At 36.5% G+C, this 25246-nt stretch overlaps 1 protein-coding gene and 1 long non-coding RNA gene across 2 annotated transcripts; both read right to left on the reverse strand.

Moving 5' to 3' along the window:
- Window positions 1–8193: 8193 nt before the first annotated feature.
- Window positions 8194–8949, reverse strand: LOC108747949 (putative uncharacterized protein FLJ37770). Its single transcript, XM_018485851.1, has one exon. It carries the CDS (start codon window positions 8865–8867, stop codon window positions 8199–8201), a length of 669 nt encoding a protein of 222 aa, XP_018341353.1. The 5' UTR covers window positions 8868–8949; the 3' UTR covers window positions 8194–8198.
- A 4924-nt stretch (window positions 8950–13873) lies between these two features.
- LOC108747948 lies at window positions 13874–24834 on the reverse strand. The gene is made up of 3 exons (XR_001939283.1): window positions 24762–24834; window positions 22667–22675; window positions 13874–13884 (listed from the first exon to the last, which is right to left on the reverse strand). It is a non-coding gene; the product is annotated as an uncharacterized LOC108747948 (long non-coding RNA).
- Window positions 24835–25246: the final 412 nt, after the last annotated feature.

Here is a 25246-nt window from a genome sequence, read left to right on the forward strand (position 1 = left end):
ATATGTCACTAACGTCACGTGGACGTATGACGTTAGTGATTTATTATAAATGAATCACATCAGTGCCCCATCTCGCGTAATGCATACAGCTTTATGAAATTAGCTTCCGTTAAGGAACAAATAAGGATTATATGTAGGATATGGTTCAGTTATTTAGAAGCAAGGACTAAAAGTAGAATGAAGTGTAAATAAACAAACTAGCTTCTAAACGAACAATTTATTTTATATATGTTTGTTTTGTAGCACACTTTCAAATAAAATTTTTTAATATAAAGAAAATTTAATTGCATATGTAAAAAGCTAATTAAAATATTGTAGGAAGTTTGCTTTTAGCAATACAGTCTCTTAAATCATCAATGCAGTATTTTAAAAATTCTTGCTATTTATTCTATAAGTAAATCCTCTATTTATAAATTTTGCTTGTAAAGAAATACTTATTTGATAAATAAAATTTGTACTTAATAAATATCTCGAAAATATAAAGCATTTTATAGAAAAGTGTTCCGAACAAAAATTGTTTGATTGGAAAGGGAGAATAAAGATAGACATTTTAGTTTGATTTTTCAAATGGAGGTTGTCATTTTGTGTATAAAAATATTGAGGTAAGATTATCAAAAGATGAATATTTAGTGAGATCCTATCTTTATAACTTTTTGAAAAAATTAAGGTGTTTCTATTTAAAAATATTAGATCGATCTTCAATTCTTCGATTATAGTTTTTTTACATAAATTAATTCCTTGCAATATTTGACATTAGTTTATAAATAAATAAGATTTACCAGGTGTACAAGTATGAAATGAGGATTTAAAAAAAACACGTTAAATTCGGAAGAATGATAAAAAGAGCTTTATTCAAAGTATGCTCCATTGCTAGTTACACATTTTTCCCATCTTTCGGGCAATTTGTGGATACCACGCCAGTAAAAATCTTCCACCTTTGCCGCGAACCATTCATCGAGCCATTTTTTACATCTTCGTACAAACCAAAGCGCTGCTCAGCAAGTGCGTGACCCATCGATGCAAACAAGTGGTAATCGGAAGGAGCCAAGCCTGGTGAGTAAGCCGCATGGAGTAGAACTTCCCAGCTGAGTGCTTCCAACGTGTCGCGAACCGGTTTTGCCGTATGTGATGGAGCATTGTCATGAAGAAAAATGACTTTGTGTTGTCTCTTTTGGTATTCTGGTCTTTTTTCAAGCAGCGAACGGTTCAAATCGATCAATTGTTGTTGGTAGTGTCCAGCATTAACCGTTTCACAGGTTTTAACAGCTCATAATAGACCACACCCTTCTGGTCCCACCAAATACAGAACATCGTCTATCTGCCAAAGCGATTCGGTCTTGCGGTCGATGTGGATGGTGCGCCTGAGTCTACCCATGATTTTTTGCGTTTGGGATTCTCAAAATAAATCCACTTTTTATCCCCACTAACGATACGATGCAAAAACGACTTCCTTTTGTATCGTGCAAGCAAAATTTCACATGTGTTTTTGCGCCTCTCCATCTGCCTGCCGTCCAACTCATGCGGTACCCATCTTCTGAATCTTTCCCATCTCTCGTAGGCGATTGAAAACAGCTTGTTGACTAACGCTCAATTGCTCTGCGAGTTGTTTTTGTGTTTGTGAATGATCTTCGTCCAACAATGCTTGCAATTCCACATCTTTGTACCTTTTTGGCGGTTTTCCATGTTCCTTGTCTGCAACATCGAAGTCACCACTTTTAAAATGCCGAAACCATCGTTCACACGTATCTTGCGATGGAGCATGTTCATCATAAGCTTCTCGAAGTAATCGATATGATTCAGCAGCAGTTTTCTTCAAATGAAAACAAAAAATGCTGTCCGCGAATGCTCTTTGTTTGGTATAAATTTCGATATATCGAACACAGCAACGCAACACTATGCAAACACTTTTTCAATTTATCACTCGTGCGCGTCTGACACTTGTTGATGGCACTTCAAAATGGCATAACAGTCAAATCTTTACCACATATTGCATTGATGCGCCATCTGTTTTCTCAAATCCGCATTTCATACTTGTACACCGGTATTTGTAGAATGGATAACAGCAACAATTTTTAAGAGATAGACTGAATTGATGACTTATTTTGTAATCAAATTCTATTCTAATGTGTTGATGTGATTACTTGACGATTTAAAGACTACTGTACAAAAGAAGCATGTAATTTTAATTCTTCATAAGTGTACTTTCCACTAATATTTTTTAATTATTGCAATAATTTTAAATCTCTGTATATGTTTACTAAAATAATTTTAAACTGTATGCTTGCTATTGTTGCAAAGAAATTTGCACAAAATGGTTTTAAATTATTAATCTATTTATTTTTTAACGTATTTATATAACTTTCTTATTTTACAGATCCGAAAAATTAAAAAAAATTTATCGGCTGCTCAGGCGCTGTATAAAAGTTGCCATATAAGCGCTGAATGAAAGCATCAGCTGCTAGTAGCACCGTATTTTGGCTGCCATAGGCGCCTACAATTACAAAAATTAATTTTGTTTTAGGCCTATTACGCGCTCAAACTAAAATTATTCACTATTATAGCGTTTTTGGCTGCAATAGCGCAGAACTTTGGCTTGCCGTAGGCATCTAATTGAAAAAATCTGGTTTGATACTTCATCACTATAAGGCTGCCCCAAACGCCAATTGAAAATGGATCGTCAGTGTCACAAGTTCTATTATGGTAATACGGAAAAAAATATTTTAGCTTCCGAAGAATGGTTGACGGAAACGATGATAGATAATTTCCATGCGCTACTCGAAAGAAATTCTGATTATGTATCTCGGCCTGTATGGTTAACAATATTTCTCGATCGGATTGTTCCACTCGATAATTCGAAGAAGAAGCATTTACAAATACTGCACAGTGATTTTGGTGGCGAATAATGGGTTGCTTGCCATTACGACACAAAAACTGTTATTATATATGATTCTCATGAAGGTAGCTATAATGCTAATATACAAAATTTGAATGGAGAAATTCGAGTTTTTGTGGACAGATTATTTCTCTTTCATGACTTTCAGAACAATCCAATAGTATTTTTTGAAATTCAGTCGAAAGGCGACGGTTATAATTGTGGTCCTATGGCGGTTGCGATTGCTACATCGATTCTGTTCGGCATAAATCCTTGCATCGTGACATATGATCGATCTTCGCTAAGACCTTATTTGTCCGCAACATTTGCAAGACAAACAATAAGTCATTTTCCGTACAATTCAACTGCTCCATTAACGCTATTGCCGTTGGAGACGTTAAAAAGACGAGAGACGGATGCACTGAGAAAAAAATTTGCAAGTAGCGAGGAAACTGAAGAACAGCGTTCGAAACGTATGAAAAGATGCTTTTTTTCACAGAGGAAAATATGTTATGAATTCTGAAAGAAAATGTCAGAGGGCGCGTGATCAGTACGAAAAAGTTCCTGAACGAAACGTCACAAAATGCGTGATGCAAAAAAGATTTAGAAAGTAAACGGTACATTAAAAGAAAATATTATTTGAAAAATGCTGCCTGTGAAAGAGATCGCCAACGAAAATTCAGACAAAAACATCCTAACTTAAAAAAATTGTACAACAAAAAGTGCAACGTAAAACGTGGCGATAAGTCTATTGTCAAGTCATCAAAGATGAAAGATAATCAAGACATTGAAGGAAAAATTCAATATTGTTCGGTCTTGGCAAAAGTGTTTCAACTTTCCAGAACGCTCAAAGTTATATTATATATTCGACTGATGTTGAAGAAAATTAATAAACCGCCGGTATGTGCTCGATTGGAAGCCGAACAGATGATCAAGTGGTGCGTACTAGCAAAAAAATCGTATATTAGTGCTACAAGAAAAGTGTTTTCGTATTTTTGAAGAATGTTGCTGAAGCTGCGCTATTGCGATTCAATGAATGTAAGACTTTGAAATATTTAAAATGCGATCGAATTAGAGCTCTTTGTGACTCATCCAAACATACTTCGTTTTCCGAAGCGTACTTTTATGAAACTTACAAGCAAAGGAAAAAGTTTGAGCAACCACTTATAGCGGGACAATACTCTCCTCAAGCAATGATTAATATTTTACCGTTAATGGATAACAATGGTAAAAAAATTAAAATGTAGCACTGTGATGAGAATAAATGTCACATAAGTGATATTTCCATGGAAAAATTTGTTGAATTTTTGGAACAGTTCGAAGGAGATACTTTGAAGAAGATAATAAGTGCTAAATTCATGGCGCTACTCAGAAATTGTTCCGTTTCACATGCGAGTACCAGATTAGGACATCCTCCGGAATGCTATGCAAATCCTAATCTTTGCAAGTCATACAACGATATTTACAGCGATAAACACTTTATCGCCTCATTTTCCTTTCGTGAAAAATATTCAAAGAAATGTCTACAAATTGATAGGTAATTATTAAAAGTTTCGTCAGTTGTTTTCAGCTTTAAGATTCGTCAATATGGATAAATTGCTTGAAATTTTCAATGATTTAAAAAATAAAGCAAGATGTTATCCAAGAAATTTAACGGATGTTAGTTTGGACGAGGAAAAGATTTTCTCGCGAGATTACGAAGCGTTTAAAGTAATGAAAAAGCGATTGTTGGATCTATCACGTCTCCCTTGTATCTCATGCGAAAAATTATGTGAGTAGAGACTTCTAAGCTTGAGAAATGGAGAAAAACAGTGGATGGACCTTTTGGAAAGACCTGATGGCCTACGTAACAGAACACCAATACTGGATTCATTTGTAAGCTTTGTTTGAGCAAGTTTCACAGAGGCGTGTTTTCTTCTGGTTACATTTTGAATAATCTTGCCGTAAAACCATTACCAGATGTTTTATCGGATTTCAATGATTACGAAAAAATGTTAATCAAGAGAGTGAGCAACTTCCAAGTGCAAACGATGGATTGTGTTTCGAAACATATGCTGCACAGACAAATGATCCGCAAAGTAAAAGATAGAACATTTTATTTGCCTCTACCTTCACAAGAAACATTGGATAAGGTATGTCCTCCGGAAGATCCTATAAATTTGAATCATGAGTTGCATATCCTCGTTCAAGGTATAAAATCCAAAAGGTCTAAAGTTGTTTGGGAAAATTTAGTGGATATTAATAAAGTGTATAAGGCTTTACAATGGTTGAAAGACCATAATCCCCACTATTCGGAAATTCGTCTTCCAACGTCTTCTGACGATCTTATAAATGGTAAGTTGCAAGAAACAGAATATCGGATGGATCATCGATGATGAAAGCGACAGTGATGAAATGGTGACGAGATGGTTGAGAACACTGTACAGCATAACAAAGATAATAATGATTAAGCCGTTTTAAAACATTAAACTTTCCTCACGCAAATCACTAAAGATTCGGATACTAATGATCAGTATACTCAATACACGCGAAAAGAATCGATAACGAATCTGCATTCAAGCTTTATTAAATGTTGAAAATTGAAGATGTTCGAATGAATAATCGTTATAAATATCTGGATGTCATGTGTTTCCCTGATTTATATCCTAAGTGTGTCATTGGACAACGGAAAGATACAGAAACTTTGCATTGCCGGATTATTTATTTGTCAGAACGCGATTGATGTCGAAATACAGTAGATTCAGATTGAATCTACAGTACCTGTTCTTCCTTCTCAATGACACTAACTACCGACAATTGAAAAATGGTATCTATTATACTATGACGGTTGCTAACCCACGAGAGAGATACACTGCTAGATACTTGAATGAATTGAAAGACGGACAATTGAAATCGAATTTAATGAGTATTTTTGCAAAACTGAGGAATACGGACTAATTTTGGTAACAACCGTCCAATAATGTCAAATGCATGACTCTGCATTACGGTTCGGCGACGTTTTTAACTTTGATTTGGTTTTTAACTTTGAATTCTAGTGAATGGAAATGGTCCGATTTAAGTGAATATTTACGAGATGAATCCTGATAAATTGTGTGTGTGTGGGCATCAGCGAACTAATGGCATACGATCCTATGAGTACGTCTAGATTCATGTGTATAAAATTTAAAGCCATGATTGATTTTATTTGTTTGTCCAATAACCCAATAGGAGAGATCATTCATTACTTCTGCCAACTGGAATATCAAAGTAGAGGCATCCAGTACATGGATTGTATGATATGGATAAAAGATACTTCAATGCTAGGAACATCGCCGGATAAAGACGTTGCGTTTATTCGAAAATACGTGACGTGCGAAATTCCAGATGAAAATGTTTCGCCAACGTTGTACGAAACAGGTGATAAGTGATCAGAATCATAAACATAACTTGTATTGCATTCGAAAAAAACCAAAACAAATATTTATCAAAAGTGTCAGTTCGATTTTCTTCGGCCAGTTACTGACAATTTCGTTTTAAGAGATATCATCACTTCGATAGTGGGTCGAAAAACTTTACTCAGTAAGAACAGGTTGTATGATCTTCCTCGCAAGAAGTCCGAAAGGTTTATCAATGATTATAATCCGATTATCAAGTTAGCCTGGGAGGGAATATGGACATACAATTTATTGGAGAAAAATCAGAGTTTTTAAACTCATACTTAACAAAAACGACAAAGTCGGAGAAATGCAATATAGATTTTGCAATGATAGATTCCAATAATGCCCTTGGCATCGAAACTGTGGAATTTTGCGATGCGTTCATTGAATAACAGAAAATGCGGTGCTTTAGAAGCTGCGGACACACTGCTAGGGAATCCCTTGTATGGTAGAGACAGTGATAAACATTGTCAAATGAATTGACGTTAATGAGATGAGAAATAGAAAAGTTAAAACATTTAATGAAATTAAAGCTCTCGATGAAAATTCTATGAATATTTATTGTCCGTTGCTCATCGATGATTACTATCTAAGCAGACCTAAATGATTAGAATCATTGAATTTATACGATTTTACCAGATTTTGGGAAATTACGAGAGAGATGCCAAAAAATGACGAAGTCGAAGCTTGTATTGGGTTTATTTTAAAAAACCAACGAAGGGTTATTTAATTAATCATTATCGATTTAATGTAAAAACTAAATCCGAAAAATACTTTTACTTGCTGCTTCTTCTATTTAAACCGTGGAGAGATTTAAGTAAACTCAAAGGTGCATACGAGATTTACACGGATGCCTTTAAGAATTCAGCGTCTGCTTTGACGAAGGCGATGAAATATCATGAAAGGCTCGAAGAAATACAGACAACTTTTGAGCGCGTTGCTGAATTAATCTAGAAGCGCGAAAATGATCTGAAAACAGCAGACAGAGACAAATCCGATGACAGTGAACTGGATTGCAATCCGATAGAAACTGACGACGCGATGAAAGATCTGGTAGATTCTGGTAATATTGACGTCCCGATTTTTGATTTATCTCAAATGATATCGCGATTGAACGAAGATCAGAAAAGTCTTCGATAGAGTATGCCAAGTTTTATAAAATAAAAATCAGATTCTGTGACTGTATGTAAGTGGCAAGGGTGGTACAGGGAAAAAGTTTTCTTATTGAAACGTTGGATCAGAATATATTTGAAAAAAACGACTGCCATATCTACTCCCAGGGGTATTCAATTTCAATGGCTTGACAATCCATAGAATGTTTCAGCTACCCGTCACCCATGAATCTACGGCAAAGTATACGCATTTGTCAGACATGGTCTTGAAAACTTTTAGAGACAAATTAAAGACTGTTGAATTGTTTATAATCGATAAAGTATCCATGATTTCGAATGTGACACTTATGTTTATCAATCCACGATTATGTGAAATCTTTGATACGACAGATGGTCGTATTTTCTTTGGCAGAAAACACATTCTTCTGTTTGGAGACTTGTTGCAGTTTTCCCCTGTAAAAGAATTCTGTTCGTTAAAATGATCTCGATCAAAAATTCAGAAGTATTTAGGTACCATGGGTGGATCTAATTTGTGAAGATTGTTCAACTACAACAAACTTTTGATTAATATGCAAAAAAGATGCGACAACACATATCGTGATGTACTTTCTAGAATACGAATAGGTTCGATAACGGATTCTGACATCAATGTTCTTCAGTCGAGAAAAATCCATTTCAAAGGAAGTAATTGCGACGAAAGATTGAATAAACTTTGCACTTACATGAATCAATTACCGGTTGATACGAGGTGTGATCAAAAAGTAAGGTGACTTTTCATTTTTATACAAAAATATTCATTTATTCATCCAAAATTATGTTATCCCCTTCAAAATAATCCCCCTCTGATACAATGCACTTGTGCCAGCGCTTTTTCCAGTCGTCAAAACACTTCTGAAATGCACTTTTGGGTATTGCCTTGAGCTCCTCCAGCGATGCAGCCTTAATCTCCTCAATCGTCGCAAATCTTCGTCCTTTCATGGGCCTTTTCAATTTTGGGAAGAGGAAAAAGTCGCAGGGGGCCAAGTCTGGTGAATACGGTGGCTGAGGCATGATGATAGTATTGTTTTTGGCCAAAAAACTACTCACTAGTAACGACGTTTTGGAACGCAGTTTTGGAACGAATTTCGCTGACACACGTGTCATACCCAAAACATCCGTTAAAATTGATTGGCATGAGCCAAACGATATGTTAAGATCATCAGCTATTTCTCTAATCGTGATTCGACGATTTTTCAACACAATTTCTTTCACTTCCTGAACATTTTCGTCGGTTTTTGACGTGCTGGGGCGTCCAGAGCGAGGTTCATCGTTAACATTTTCTCGGCCCTCTTGGAATAACTTATACCATTTATAAACATTTTTTTTGCTCAAAGTTGACTTACCGTACGCCACTGTCAACATTTCAAAAGTTTTTGAACACTTAATACCATTTTTTACACAAAAATTAATACAAACTCTCTGCTCCATTATTTTCAAAAGCAAAAAATCGCCGAGCACGCAAACACGAGTCTAACCTTTATGTCTCTCACATAAAAACAACACATACTATATAGTCAAAACTGTGAACATATGATCGTGACGAGTGTACCAACACAACAACAAAAAATTTTTTAAATTAGAGTGTACAAAGCGCGCAAAATTCAAAAAGTCACCTTACTTTTTGATCACACCTCGTATAATGTGTTTATTACCCACATGTGTTGTGTAAGGTTTTGAACACGGCAATGCTCGATAAAATTGACGGCGATGAAATTCTACTGATAGCAGAAGATGATATCGATTGTGCTCCAGTAATGAAAAAAAAAGTATACAAAATTTTGGAAGACAAAGATGATAAAGTTTCGAAAACAGCTAGTATTGAAAGAGTAATAGCGATTAAAATTGGCGCTAAAGTGATGATTTGACGAAACATTGATGTAACTTGTCAATGAAACGATATGCAATGTAATTGCAGTTAATCGCTCTGTTGATGGAAATCGTATTAATTCCATTAAAATAGTTATTTCGGATAACAAAGAACGAAAGTAGGTATTAAATTCGAAGTATTCCACAAAATGGTACATCGGAAACAATTTCCATTGTCTTTCAGTTATGGAATAACTGTACACGAAAGTCAAGGAATTATGTGTAAAATTAACGTGTAAAAATGCAATGATGGATCTAGGAACGAGTGTGTTCAATGATGGTCAAGTCTACAAGTATGTAGGTTTATCATGAGTGAGCACACTAGAAGGCCTACATTTGATAAATTTCAATCCGGCATCCGTTAAAGCAATCTCGGGAGCATTGTAAAATATAATCGATTGAGATCTGTGTTCAAAGCTCAGCTACCACAAATCAATTCGTCCGAGAAAAAGGTTGTGAAAATTCACGACTGTCGAGATGGGCCATACCTAATATCATTGATGATGTACAGAATTATAATTGCGAGGAACCAGAAAGTATAGTTACATAGAAAATATACCTCTCTGCAATGACGATCATGTTTCGTGTTACACTAATGTAATATTGCAATGTGCGTTTCATTGTATACGTATCAGATAACAAATACGTACCGAAAAACAAAGTATCGAACGCATTGACTGATGCTATCTGCGCGTATGCTGAGCGTAAGTGTTGCAATATTCTATCGGTTAAAAAATCTGTCGGAGAACGCTTCGAAGAACGAATACAAAAGAATGTTTCAGAATTTTTCACGGCTCAAATGTCGACGTATTCCGAAATAAATGATGTATTAGAACTCGATTTGGAGCACGTAACATCTTGTTCAAATGCCAGATGTAATTACAATGTAACTACGCTGGAAAAGAGTTGTTTGTTAATATTACCTATATAGTCGACATTAAAAAGGAAAAAAGGTGTCACTCTGCAAACTTTGATTGATTTAAAATTTTCGAAACGATAAATGGTAATTGTAACGAGTGTAAGGGTACCGTTCTGAAAAAAAACCATAATCGAATCGACTTTATCCGTCTTAGTAATACAACTCAATTTATATACTTTTCTAAACGGTGCTTCTAAAAAAATTATCGGATTAACGCCGTACCGACGAATACTGTCACGATTAATAAAAAAAAGTACAAGGTAATAAGTGCTATATTTCACGAGAGCGAAAAAATGAATCGTGGTCACTACACGTGCATGTTGAGAGCAAAAAATCGGAATGGTGTTACTCTAATGATTCACAAGTTCTCAAAAAAAATGGTCTAAAGGAGCACAAGAAACATACATATTGTTCTTGGATCAGATTAAGTAAGTTTGGAAATAATTTTTACATATAATGACACTTTCTGAGAATATAACGGAATTCTTCTAGTACATTTACGTGAACCTTAATAAATTATTGAAGTTTATAATTAAATTTTATTTTCAGAATACTAAAAGAATTAATCGTCTGCTTTGGCGCTGTACGAGTATAAGGGTTGCCGTAAGTGCGAAAATAATACATCGGGTGCTCTGACACTATATGAAGGCTGTCGTAAGCGCTGCATTAAAATGAGTGCAATAAAGTTCTGGCTTGCCCTATGTATATACGATATACATATTACTATGAATAATAAAAATTTCTTATCATAGTCGAAGAACTTTATGATATTTCAGAGTATCATTAAGAAATAAATCTCTATATCAAAGATCGTATTAAAGTCGAAAAGACGAAGAAAATGTGGTTGCGTTCTCACGAGAATAGGTGGAAGAGCCAATTCTTCATTTTTAGTACATACATACAATCCGTATGATCTAGATTTTAACGGTGCTCGTCATGAGTGCTTTGAGACCTACCTTTTTAAGATACAGCGTAACGCGTCATCGATTTGTGCGCATTGTCATGCAACTGCGGATACGGCGAACACACGCTGTTGTTTTGCCCGTCTTGAATCGCAGAGAAGACGCTTTTTGAACGGGGCTCGATGTCCTTGACAGGACATACGGCTCCATTGTCAGGGCGGCTATGTGCTCCGCTGCGTGTTGGACAGCCTTCGCAGATTTCTGCAAGGCCGTCATGCGCAAGAAGGAGCGGACCGAGTGGGAGCGTCAAGCTCTACAGAGGCAAAGGGCTCTTTTAGCTCGGACCTCTTTGGAGTCTGACGACACCATGTTTAAAAATGTATATATAATGTACATGTTTACGATTTAGTGTTTATAATATAATATAGGATAGGATTCTAGCTTTAAATAGTATAGCGGACCTGGAGATGAGAGTATATTCGACTTGGGTGCACCCTGAAATGCCGGGCGGTTCCGAGATGTGCCCAATGTGGTCTTGGGGAGGTGCTGAATAGGGGGAGTTTTTTAGCAGGTAGGCAATGATATCTGCTGTCCTTCCTCATAGGAGGGACGCAGACTCATCGAATCCTACACAATCAGGAAACCAGTTCCTGGGTGTCTTCCCCTCATCAGGTTAGATTCTCTTTCGGGAGTATGAAGATCTATATGAAGATTTTTCTCCTCCCCGCAAACAAAAAAAAAGTATATTCATACAATGTTAAAAACTCATTCTGTTGCAATCAAAATAAATATTAAAGGTCGTGTTAAAATCAAAGAGACGAAAAAGATATGGCTGCTTTCTCACGAGAATGAGCAATGGAGGGGCTCATTCTTTATTGTAAGTGTATTCATAGAATATTAAGAATTCATTCTGTTACAATTAAAATAAATATGTAACGTATGGTCAATATATTACCATGACAAGTAACTAATATATTATTAAAGGTGTCAGTTCAAAATAAACATACATCAAGTGTATCCTGAAAAATTTAAACTTTTAAAAATTTAAATGATTATCTGATAATATATTACCAAATAATTGATATGTTATCAAAGTTGTCAGTTCAAAGTGAACATACATATAAGTGTATCCTCGAAAATTTAAACCTTTAAAAATTTTAATGATTATCTGATGATATATTGGCATGACAAATATAATAACTAATATATTAATAAAGGTGCCAGTTCAAAGTGAACATACATATATTTATAAAGTGTATCCTCAAAAATTTCAACCTTTAAAAATTTAAATTATTATCTAACAATATATATTACCATGACAAGTAACTGATATATTGAAGGTATCAATTCAAAGTAAACATACATAAAGTGTATATATTATTTAAATTTAATATAATATATTATTATGAAAAGTAACTCATATGTTATTGAAGATGCGAGTTCAAAACGAACATACATGTAAAACAGATTACAATTTGATTCTAGAAAATAAGTGCGATATGTTATCCTTAGTGCACAAAATATAACAGTCGTTTATTAAAATTGGATTTGAAATTTATACTAGGCCGTACAATGAAAAATAATTGCTTGTAATTCTAGAGTACCAATTTGTTAATGCCTCGGAAAATGAACATGGCGGCCTGTTTTCAAAAAACTTTTGATTTATAGAATATTGAAATAAAAAAGTTATAAAAAACCTCCTCTTTTTTTAATAAAATTTCGAATTTTCGTATCAACTTCCGATTTTGAGTTTATGCTGTATTTTCAGCGAGCGATTTATTGATCAAAAAATGTTGCCTTATTGTCCGAAACGAGCAAATATTAAGTAAACCCAAAATTCATAAATAAGTTCTCCAATCAAATACAAAGAAACTATACGGTTAAAAAGTTTACTGATTATTTGATGTAATATATATTCACTTTGTTATAGAGCTTTTGTAATTATCGTTCTAATGTAATACTTTTCGTACTTCGAATATTGTAATTGAGGGGATGGGCGGAATAAAGGTCTAATTACAAAATCTTCATTTTAATAAAAATTACTTACTATTTTTTACTAACTATTTTTTACTAACTATTTTGTAACTATTATGTCCTTTAAGATATATTATAAAAGATTTTGCTGGAGCAAATAATAGCTAATATTAACTTTAATAGCTTTAATATTAACTTTAATATCACAGTTAAACAAGTCTGAATGATATTCTCTCTATACTAATTAATTCTTTCATAAATTGTTGTAAAAATTGGAATTATTTGATTTCTTTTGACCATAAAACAATCCGACTATATGCACTTGATTTAAAATATCGTCTAATACTTTAATCGTCTGGTCTAATATTGGCCAGAAATTACTTGGCGATGATCTGAATAATGGCAAGCTATCTATGTCAATTAATAAATTTATTTCGGATATCTTCATACGCAGCAGAAGTATTTTCAAAGTGTTCGATAGATCAAAGTGATAATACGATCCTCCCGATAATGCAACTATTTCAGCAGTTTTCTTTGGTGTTTTTAGAAGCGTTCTTGCGTCTTTCGTTAAAGTTTTGAATAGTGAAAAGCATGCCTCAGAATTTCCATAAGAGCATTAATTGGATTGTGATTAATTTTAAATTCAAAAGACCAAATTTGAAGATTGCGCAACAATTCGTTATCCATACTTTTATTTTCATTGTCTATATATTTGTTTTGTGTTTGTAATGCTGGTGTCATCTTTTATGGAAGCTCGCCAAGGCGACGTGTAATAACGACGATTCTCTTTGTTGTAATAATTTAAACTTTATTAAGATTATTACAATATTAAGACTTGTTCTTAAAGCGGTAGACAATACTCTTAATAAATCCGATAATTGAGGTGTTCCGTTAGATGCGTGCACAAGTGATCCGCACTTGTGTACGACGTTGAAGAATTTCTCGCAGTAGTTAAAAGGAATGCGTACAGCGAGCAGCAACGAGACCGGCAAATCTCATCGGAAACTCAGGTAAGAGGTAGGTTTCCCGCGCACTGAATGCCCTCGCGGTACGCGTAACGTTCGTGACACAATACAGCGATGTTATGCGATGACAATTCGGTTTGATTTGCAAGTAATGTTCGGGATAAGATTCGCTAAGAACGAATATCGATGATCCGTATTGATCCGGGATCGGGCAGCGAACTGAACATTCGCACTCGGAACATGTGCGCGATAGTCAGCTTTTCGGGTGTCGCGAGCCATTTGAAATAGATAGCGTGATTAAAACAGGAGCGAGATATACTCATGTTTTGAACGGTGACGGCTCGGTATCGATGAGCTGTTTACTTGCCATCTCCGAGAATACATTTAAATTAACGATGATTCCGGAACATAGCGCCCACCTCGAATGCAGGCATTCGAAATAATTCGCATCAAAGCAAGATACAATAATAGTATAACGACGAAAATGATTTGATACAGAATACAAAGATCGTGACGCAATACAATCAAAACTTAAAGTTCGTGACAACGATAACATTAGGTACGTTTAACGGAAACTCCGCCCGCCGTGACGGAATCTTTAGATTCTTCGGTATTGATTGTGACGAGTAGAAAACAAAGTTTCACAATCGGTCCCTTGTTCTCGGAACAACCTGTTTTCACAGTTACGACGCGAGTTAAATCGTCATGCCATAATCCGGCCAAGTTCCCATTGGCTCGCCAGAGGGTTACGCACGAGGACGATTTGGTCAACCTTAGTCAGTCGCTGGACAACGCGCCATTTTGGGCATTGTTGAAGGGTGTACAAGTAATCATTGGACCAAGACCTCCAAAAACCTTCGATTATATGTTGAACCATTTGCCAACGCAAAAGTCGGTTTTCATTTAAGTCAAGCACGCTTGGTTCGGCCAAAAAATGACCGGGGGTCAGAACGTGATAGTCGTCGAGATTATCGGAAACGGAGCGATCGGGTGCGAATTAAGGCACGTTTCGATTTTACAGAGGAGCGTAAACATCTCTTCAAAAGTTAACGTGTGGAGACCGATGCATCGTTTTAAATGATGCTTGACTTTTAACGCCGGCCTCTCACAGGCCGCCAAAGTGCGGTGTCGTAGGGGATAGGAAGGCCACACAGTTCCATCGGTAGCGAATCGGTTGTGAAAGTTGGAATCGCGAATTGCTTCTACATGTGCATCGGACAATTCGCGATCGGCGCCGTGAAACATGATTCCGTTATCGGACGTCGGTAATCCTCGGCGAGGAACAAATCGTTGATACGCTGCTATAAAAGTAGAAGAGGTATAATCGCTGACGAGCTCTAAATGCAGAACTTTGGTCGTGAGGCATACGAATAAATCGATATAGGTCTTTTGCGATTAATGTCCTCGACCGCGAGTCATTCGGACAGCGATAAGGACAGGCGTAATCGACGCCGGTATGAACAAAGGCATGAGCGGTGCGATTGACTCTCGCAGCCATGAGTTCGACGGGCACATCGGCGCGTTCACGCGTGCATGGTATACACTTATAAAAAACGGATTGAACGGTGGCGCGGGCCCAGAGAATCCAGAATTCGTGTCGCAATGACGCGAGCGTCATTAATTGAGATTCGGAGTGTTGCTTGCCCATTTTTGAAGGCGAAAGCCTCCTTTCTTTAGTAACTCTATCAATTGATCGCGTGTTTGACGAGCAATAATTTGATCGTGTGCACCGAAAGCGCAATCGTCAACATATGTCTGATGACGTAAAACGAGATGCCGGAGTAATCGTAATTTGAGCAGCGTGACGCACGACGAATTGCATTTCGCTGATGCCGATAATGGAAACAGAGCGATTAATTCTTGAAAGGCGTAGGCGTTGAGCAAGCGATTCGGAGATAAACGTAGAGACAGATCTCTGAGGGCGCGAACAGTGATAAAACGTTTATGAATATACTCACATGCGTGCTGTCGCGAGTAATATTTTGGAGCTCGACGCTACGGTTTTCGATAATAAGTGCGTAGCGACGGCGGTGACACTCTCGCTACTCGTGGGTGCGGACGTCAACGGTAGCTTAGTGTCGACAGGCTGAACGGAATTATCAAAACATAGCAACGTGTGCTGTCGTTTACTGCACTGTCGACACGCGCGAGAATTTGTATAATCTTTCACAGAATGCTTCGCACTGAAACAGTTTACACAGCGTTTCTGGTTTTTTTTAATAAATTCAAAACGTTGGCATGGAGTTTGCTTTAGGAACGTAGAACATTGATACAATAGATGGTTCGCTTTGCATAATGAACATAAGAACGATAGACACGATATGCAAGGCAAAAATTTTCTTTTTGGAGGTCGTCTGTGACTTCTCTCTTGCGTTCACGGGTGCAATCGCGTCGAGCGCGCGAATGCGCGATGCAAGAAATTGATCAAGTTCGCGATAATGCGAGTAATCTACGGTATCGCCGAGTTTAAATTCCCAAACTTTTCGCGATGACTTATCGAGTTTTTGTGACACTAAAAAAACAAGCTAATCATCCCAATGTTCGGTAGCCCAACTGAGATTGCTCAGAACTCGTATCGCTTTTTTGGTTTGATCGCGAAGAGGACGAAGACCATGGGAGGTTTTTGTCATGAGCGACAGTAAGTTGAAAAGCGATTGTAAATGTATCGTAATAAGGTGACGTTTATTGTCGTATCGGGAAACGAGAATATTCCACGCGATAGTGAAATTATCATTGGTTGGTCTAGGGCGTTATTTCCTTTTACACAGGAACACAAATAATGCATGCACTCGACATTCATTAAACTCTGATCATCATGGATCATCGATTTAAATTTATCGCTTTTCCCATTTATCAAAACTCCCGTCGAAGGTCGGCAAGTTGATCCTCGGAAGATGCGACGATGACCGGAACGAGTTATTAAGATCACTTACATCATGTGCAGTAGGACGGGATTCTCGGACCTCGTGACAGTCCAGTACCTTAGCCATGTAGTGTGGCAGCTTCGTAGTAAGTTCTCACACGTCAATAAGTAGTTCTAGGTAAAGTATTCATAGTTTGCCTTTAATTTCTTGTCCGCAGCTAGCGTGATTTTACAATCCAGCTCTTGGCATCTGATAAAGGTCTCCTTGAGGGTTGCTAAACGGTGCCGCGTGTTATCTTGGCCTGTCCCAGCTTATTAAAATTAGTGAGTGTGCGAGATATAGCGCCCATCTGTTTTTGTATACTCATCAGTTCATCGAGAGATGGCATGATTTTCCCTCGCGGTACGCGTAACGTTACGTGATACAATACAGCGGTGATACGCGATGACAATTCGGTTTGGTTCGCAATATAATGTTCGGGATAAGATTCGTTGAGAACGAATATCGGTAGATGATCCGTATTGATCGGGATCGGGCAGCGAACTAAACATTCGCACGCGGAACGTGTGCGCGATAGTCAGCTTTTCGGGTGTCGCGCAAGGGGAGTCGCGAGCCATTTGAAATAGATAGCGTGATAACAGGAGCGAGATATACTCATGTTTTGAACGGTGATGACTCGGTATCGATGAGCTGTTTACTTGTCATTCCCGAGAATACATTTAAATTAACGATGATTCTGGAACAATATTCAATATTCATATCATTTGCATCGTCACTTGAATCATCAGAGTCAAACGATAACGGTTGCATTCCTTCTTGTTCTCCAGTATCAACAAAATCTTCGTTATCTGCGACCACTTCTGATGAGTCATATACTTCATCCAATAAAAATTCTTGTTCATCATTATAGTTTGGCAGATTGATATGCTCCTGATTATTATTAAGAGAAGGTGATACTGAAACTAATGATTGATCATCTTCATTTTTAATTCAGCATTTTTTTGCAAATTTTGCCGATGATCCAAAATAAGTTATAATTGCTTAATGATTCTAGTAACAAGTAATCTTTTTCCGTTTCTTCTTGTGTTAATCGTCTTTTATGTCTCGAAGAAATAATATGGTCGTTTCTTTTATTCATGGTATTATATAAAAATTATTTAAATATATAACCAATAGAAGAAAATTAGATATGCATTTATTGTTATTGTAAAGCAGTTACATACATTCAACTGTGTTCAGTATATTCAAATAGTATGTTACAAAATAAGAATTACTTACCTTTGATTTAATACTATTTAATTTAGATTATTTTTAACTATTTAATTTAGTTAAATTTGTTTTACTCGAACAGAATTGTTTCAGTATCAAAGATCCAAACTTGACTGAAATAATAGCGTCTTTATTTCTTGATTGTTGTGTGTTCACATTACGGTCTAATATGATACATTAATTTATTTATTCTTAGATTCAGATAATAAACCGCGCACACAGAAACTTGTTTAAAATTGTTCGTTTATATGATTTTAATGTTATGATGACGATCGATTCTACACTACGGTACGCCATCTTATGACGTATTATTACATTCTGTTAAATATGTATCAAATATCTATCTTACAACTTCTCCCTCTTTTTCCAGCCCCAGATTTCCACCCCATAAATCACCATGGTCCATATCAACGCGTCAAATATTCTTTTCTTCCAATCATTGCCAAATCTTTTTTCCAATCCTCTATACCTGTCCCATCATTGCCGCCGCCTCTTGGTCTGAAGCGTTCGCACGCACGCTGTAATGTAGCACTGTCCATGCCGATGAATGCTGCCTCAATGGCGGTCCTTAATGACGTCACATTGGGATGTCACATTGGGATGTTGTTTGTGACCCATTCAACTATGCTCCATATGAGTACTAGTCCAAGAGATTTAAATCTGGGCTGTTGAGAGGCCAGAATTCCTTGGACCAAACATATCGATGTTGTCTGAGAGTTAATTTTGAATCAAATGATTCGTATGAGTCATCCTGCTGAAAAACATACGACCTTCCGGACGTCACATTTTTCATCCACGGCTTCACTACATCCATCAGAATGGACAAATACATTTCTTTTGTGGCAGTTTTCCGTTTTTTAAAGAAACGTGTGGTAACATGACATCACTCTCACTGGACACAACACCGAGCACATGAATATTGACCGGAAATATCGTTCTGACAACAAACAAGGACATTCTCGGGATTGTAGGCGAGCCATCGGTCATTCCTCCAGTTGATTTTGACATCAACAACAGTAAAAATTTTTTCGTCAGAAAAGAACCTGATTCGTCCAGGCACTTCGTTTTTCAAAGAATACAATAGCAGATTACAACGAGCAACTTGGCTTGTCCTGGCAGCCTCAGAGAGCATCTGTCATATCTTTAATGTGTACGATTTGTATCGAAGGTCTTCCTCGGCAATTCGACGCATTGGCTCGCTTACACCAATAATCGATGCTAATTTTCGCAACAATTGCCTTGGGTCATCCGAAATCAGCGTTTTAGCCCTTTCAACGACTGCAAGACTCCTCGCAGTGCGTTCTTTCGAGTGAATCTTGGCATACTGAAACCTTCGTTGGACTGTTCTAAAGTCGTATATTTTGCCACAACGTCATAAACTGTTGGTCTCGGGTATCCAAAGAACCGAATTATTTCCTTGCTGAGCGTCCAGCGCGAAGGCCTTCGATGATCGCGGCTCTTCGATTATACTCCGCATTTGGTTTCAACATTGCAGCCATTTTGAAGATGTGATTGTTTACTAGAAGCATCAGGCTTTCTCGAACGCCAACAACAATCTCTAGCGGAGGCACAATATAGCGGAAAATTTAAGAAATTTGTCCAGATTTTGATGACGCACTCTGTATATATTATCCAGCGTTTCCATCCCTTTTCTAAAGCCCGCTTGATTCAATGGAATTAACCCCTTCCCTTCTCCCTCCCTTACTTTCTCTCTTAATCTTTTCATCAACGCCGTCTTATACAATGTCGGCATTATCAATATTCCTCCCCCCTATAGTTCCTTATCTCCTTTGCCTACCCTTTTTTCATTACCGACTACCATTCCCTCCTTCCGTTACTCTGGAATCCCATCCTCCCCTTTCCATACTTCATTATATCCTCCAGATCCTCTTTCCCATACTTTCACACTTTCGTTCAAAATCCCGCCCATTTCCATTGCCTTTCCATCTTTTAATTTCCTAATCATCTTTCTTACTTTCTCCTTACTCAACTCTTTTTCTATCTCCTGCCTCCTCCTTTCTCTTTTTCCCCTTACCCCTCTCTTTTCCATCCCCTCCCCAACTCTTTGAAATATTCCTCCCACTCTCTTATCTCTATCCCCTTATTTATCTCCTTCCATTTCTTCCTTTCCCTATTTACTGTTTCTTAAACTTGTCCCTCATTCTTCGCTCCCTCCACTTCACTTTCTCACCTCCTTTTTTTTGTTAGCTTCACATAACTCCTTATATTCTCTTTTTTCTTTCCTGTACTCCTCTCCTCCCCCTATTACCTTTTCTCCACTCCCTTAATACCCTTTTCACCTCTGACTTCTTTTCTCTACATTCTATATCCCACCAGCCTCTTCTCTTCATTTCCTTTCCTCTCTCTTCTTCTGTTTTCCAATACCTCTCTTATTCTCTCTTCCACTTTCTTCAGGCTCTCATGAACATTCCCTTCCCTCCATTCCATTCTCCCTAACATTTCTCTAAATATCTCTTACTTCCCTCATCCGATACTCCCCTACATGCTCCTTTCCCTTCTCTTCCCTCTCCTCTTCTCCTATTCCTACCTCTCTTCACTGAGACTACCAATGGATGATGATCCGCATCTATTGCATCCTCTATTTTCATATAATATATCTCCTCCCTCATCTCATCTACCAATATATAGTTAATCACTGAGTCCCCCCTTTCCCCTGTATATGTCTAATTTCCTTTTTCATCTCCTTTTACATTCGCATTTAAAAAATTGATCCCTTCTCTCTTATAAATTCTACTAATTTACTTCCGTCCCTGTTTTTCTTTCTGTCTATTGATCTTTTTTTTCCTCCTCTCCCTCATTCATTTCTCTTATTCTTCCTCCATCTCTTCCTGTTCTTGTATTAAAATCTCCTCCTATCACTGTTTTTACTCCCTTTTCTTTTTCCTCCATCCATTCCGTTAGATCCTCCAACTTTCTCTTCATATCCATGTTAACATACACCCCACCATCTTTATCCTATTTCTACCCACTTTTATCTTCCCATCATCATCCTCTCAACTTCTTTCTTCTCCTTCTCGCCCTCATACAAATCCCTTTTAATACCCATCACCTCCATTGCCCTTCCTTTTATGTTTCTCTTTTTTGCGGCCTGCATCCTCTATATATATCCATGGTAGTCTCTCTCTCTTACATAATCCCTTCTCCTTCACCCATGTTTCCATTAACACCATGGCATCCCATCTTGTTAAACTTATTCAAAAGTCCCTTTATTCTTATTTCTAATCCCTGCCACATTCCAAAAAGCTATCTTTTCTCTTCCCCACCTTTTTTCCCATTTCCTCCCCCCTCCCCTTTCCTCTTTTTCCTTTAGTCCTCTGCTCCCTATTTTCATCTCTCTCCTTTCTCTGTCCTCTCCCCTAAACTCCTCTTTATCTTCTCTCCCTCTTTTCTCATCCCTATCCCTTATCCCTCTTGCCCATCTCCCTTCCTATCCCCCCTGTTCCTCTCCTCCCTTCCTTGCTCTCTCTTTTTATTTGTTCTTTTCACCATCATAAATTTTTCCTTTTCGTCCCATTTCTTTTCTCTACCATCCCTTAGTTCTTCCCTCTCTTCATCTCATTTCCACCATTCTCCTTCAATCCATACTCCCTCCCCCGTCCCATCCTTGCTTTTCTCCCCTCCTTTATAACCGTATGTCTCATCATCCATCTCATCTTCCTTTCTTACCAAGTGAAATCTTCCTCAATCCACATATCCCTTCTCTTCAGCTTCCATTTATTTCTTATTATATTTCTCTTATTTTCTAAACTCCCCAATGTTACCACCACTATTCCACCCGCTCTCCTGTTTTTATTTTCTTCCTTATCTTCTCTATATTCGCCCTCACTTCTATTCTTCCCATTATTTCTTTAACCTTATTCTCTATTTCCTTTTCTCTTATATTTAACCCTTTTATAATAATATTTCTTTTTCTTTTCTCTCTGTCCCTCCATTCATTCCTTCTCTCCAATCTTCTTATCCTTTCTATCCATCTTTCATTCCCTTCTCCACTTCCTATCTCATCATCATCTCTTTTTTTCACCTCCTCCTCTTTTCAATGATTTCCTTCTGCCCCTTCACTTTACCGAATTCTCTTTCCAACGTCTTTATCTTCTCAACGTCTTTCATCATCTCCTTCTTTTCTTTTTTCCATCTTTCCTTTCCCTCCTTCAACTCCTCTTTTATCTTCTCTACTTCTTTTCTCATCTCCTTTTGCCCCTCAGCTTCTCTTATTTCTTTCTTAACTCCTTTCTTAACTCCTTTTTTAATTCCCCTTCCTTTATTTCCTCCCTCATCTCTTTGAATATCTCCTTCATTCCTCCATCCTCTCCCATTTTAACCGGCGATCTTATCGTCTTCTTACACCTCCTAAAAACCTTCTCTATCTTCTCGTTTTCCATTTCTCCTCTTTTCCCCTCACTTTTTCTTTTTAAAAACTTCACTATACTTCTTAATACTTTTTAAAAACTTCACTATACTCACATATACTTCTACGTCTATCCTTAGCCAGCTTTCTAATTCTATCCATCTCTCTCTCTCTCTTTCTCTCTCTCTCTCTCCTCTCCCTCTCCCTCTCTCTCTCCTCTCCCTCCCCCTCTCTCCCTCTCTTTCTCTCTTCCTCTACCTTCTCTCGTCTACGCTTTATCTCTTTCAAACAGACTCAACCTATCCATACCTCTGTATCTCGAACCGACCCGCTATTCCTTAGTATTTGAGAACAAGAATTGTCGTAACACTTACTTAGAGACTTAAATTGTAGACATAAGTAATACATAAGCTTTGGTGTATGATGTACGACTCTCCCTCCCCCTCTCCCCCCCTTCTCTCTCTCCACTTTCACCCTTCGTTCTGCCCACTCACAAATCGTTCACTTTATCCTATCATACCGGAAACGGAAGTCCCAATAGAGAACACATATACGAGTATTTCTAAAATTCTTTTATTATAGCCTTTATGAGGATCATAAAAATGAATGCTTATAATATTTAAGTTCAATGCTTATAAATTAAATAAATTTTACATTCTTTTAAATACTTCATATTTTGATTATTTTTAATTTTTACTTTTAAGTTTTTAATAACATTATATGTTTATTCAGATTTAGGTTTATTATAATCTCGTAAAAGTATTTGCCAAAAACCTTTTGATAACATTTTTACCATTAATTCGTCAAAATCAATCTTGTTGGATAGTTGCTTGTCCAAACCAATTATAGCACTCGGTAGATCATCGGAATGCGAGTCACGGCCGATTGATTATCGACGAACTGTATTTATGTTTATTATTTTTGTTCGCCGCTAGGAGCGTATCCATGCCCTACCGGCAGGTTCTCCTTCGTCACTTATTGTCCGCGTGTGCACGAGATGAGCCGACAAGTTCGCGTAGTCCGTATAACACTTCTCACGAATTCGCTCTAATATTCTTTATATTCCCAACAAATCTTATTTTATAACTTATTCACACATATTATCATTAATAAAAAGATTTTTCCATCATTCTTTTAATATAATCTTATAAAAACTTCTTTTAAATGTTGAATATTTAATATAATAATAGTGTTATTATGAAAAAAATACTATTAAGTACGTTAATTATAAAAACCTTAAAATAAAAATTGAATAAAATTTCACTATTATTATTATTTTTATGATTCTCATGAATACAAATACTTTAGTTTTTCTTTATTATAATATTTATTAAAAAATATATTTTTAAAAATGTATTAGACTATGTAATCAATTTTCATATTGCTACTACCATGGTTTCAAAAGTTATTGAATTGAGCAGCAAACCTTTCGTCATCAATGTGCGTCACCAGTCCGTCGCGAGTTTTTCTGCTCAATAATAGAACAAGCGCCGACAGATTGATTGTTCGTCTCTGTCTATCTAGCGGAACCGAAATTCGGATATAGCGAAGAATACAACCAAAAAATCATGGACATTACCGATCGGATCATAGACATTGGCTACGTAGTTCAACGTCCACATTTTGTAGACATAGAGCTTCAAATAAAGTATAGCTAAATCCGTGGCCGATCTCAGGCTTCTCTTTGATTATAGAGGAAAGGTCTCTATTATGAGATACCGAGTTCATTTTGGGTAAATGCTATAAGTCTATAAGCAGAATTTTAAAAAATAATAGATCATTTTGAAGAAAATTTAATAAGCTTTAAGAAGCTTTAAGATAACATTATATTATTAATATAAAATTTAATTCAAATTCTATTTTTTTTCTAAAAGTAAAGAAATGTAAAAATGAGTAAATCGCAAAGTCAAAAAATTGTGCTCCTAATATGAGATGCCCCGAGAAATCGATAATAAAACGCAAAATATATTAGTATTGCAATTAAAAAACTTTATTTAATGTTTCTAAAATATAAACACAGCCAGCATGTACGCAAAATGAGCATGCGATAGATTATACTCAGAACTCGTCTTTAAGTAATTGGAATCAAGCATCGCAGATATAGGCACTCGACATTCATTCCGGTCGTCCTTTTTATTATAAATTTTATTAATAATAATTTTTAATTAATTTTATTAATTAATTTATTAATTTTCACTATGACATAGGAGCATATGTTATTTCATATTGTATTAGAAATACCGTGGGTATCTCATATTACGATTTCCACGTTTTATGGTTTTACGATTAACAAATCTAATTTCTGTAATTAAACAATTCAACCTATCCTGTATTTTCTACTAATACGACCTTACTATATCACTACATGAAGAATTTATTGCCAAATATTTATTTATTAAATAATAAATAAAGTTAATATTCTTGAAGCTTCCACGGGTGCTTTCTATTATATATAAAAGTTATGCGGTGCATAACTTTTAAATAAACAAGGTTATGCTCATCTCAATGAAACTTGAGAACATCTAAATTCTAAAATCTTGTTTTACAGTGATTTCAGGCATAATCTAATAATGAATTTTCTACTAAATAGTTTTCAATCCAAGAGCAATAAATTCCTGGTGGAACCAATAGATAGCGTTTATTAGTTTAGCAAAAACGCCGCTATCTCATATTAGGCGCCTA

Source organism: Trachymyrmex septentrionalis, unplaced genomic scaffold (genome assembly GCF_001594115.1).
Source record: "Trachymyrmex septentrionalis isolate Tsep2-gDNA-1 unplaced genomic scaffold, Tsep1.0 scaffold206, whole genome shotgun sequence".
In the NCBI taxonomy this organism is placed as follows: Eukaryota; Metazoa; Arthropoda; class Insecta; order Hymenoptera; family Formicidae; genus Trachymyrmex; species Trachymyrmex septentrionalis.

Bases quoted from the DNA above. Each gene is read 5' to 3' on its own strand.
- LOC108747949 (XM_018485851.1), bottom strand. From the start codon at position 8,867: ATGGAGCAGAGAGTTTGTATTAATTTTTGTGTAAAAAATGGTATTAAG.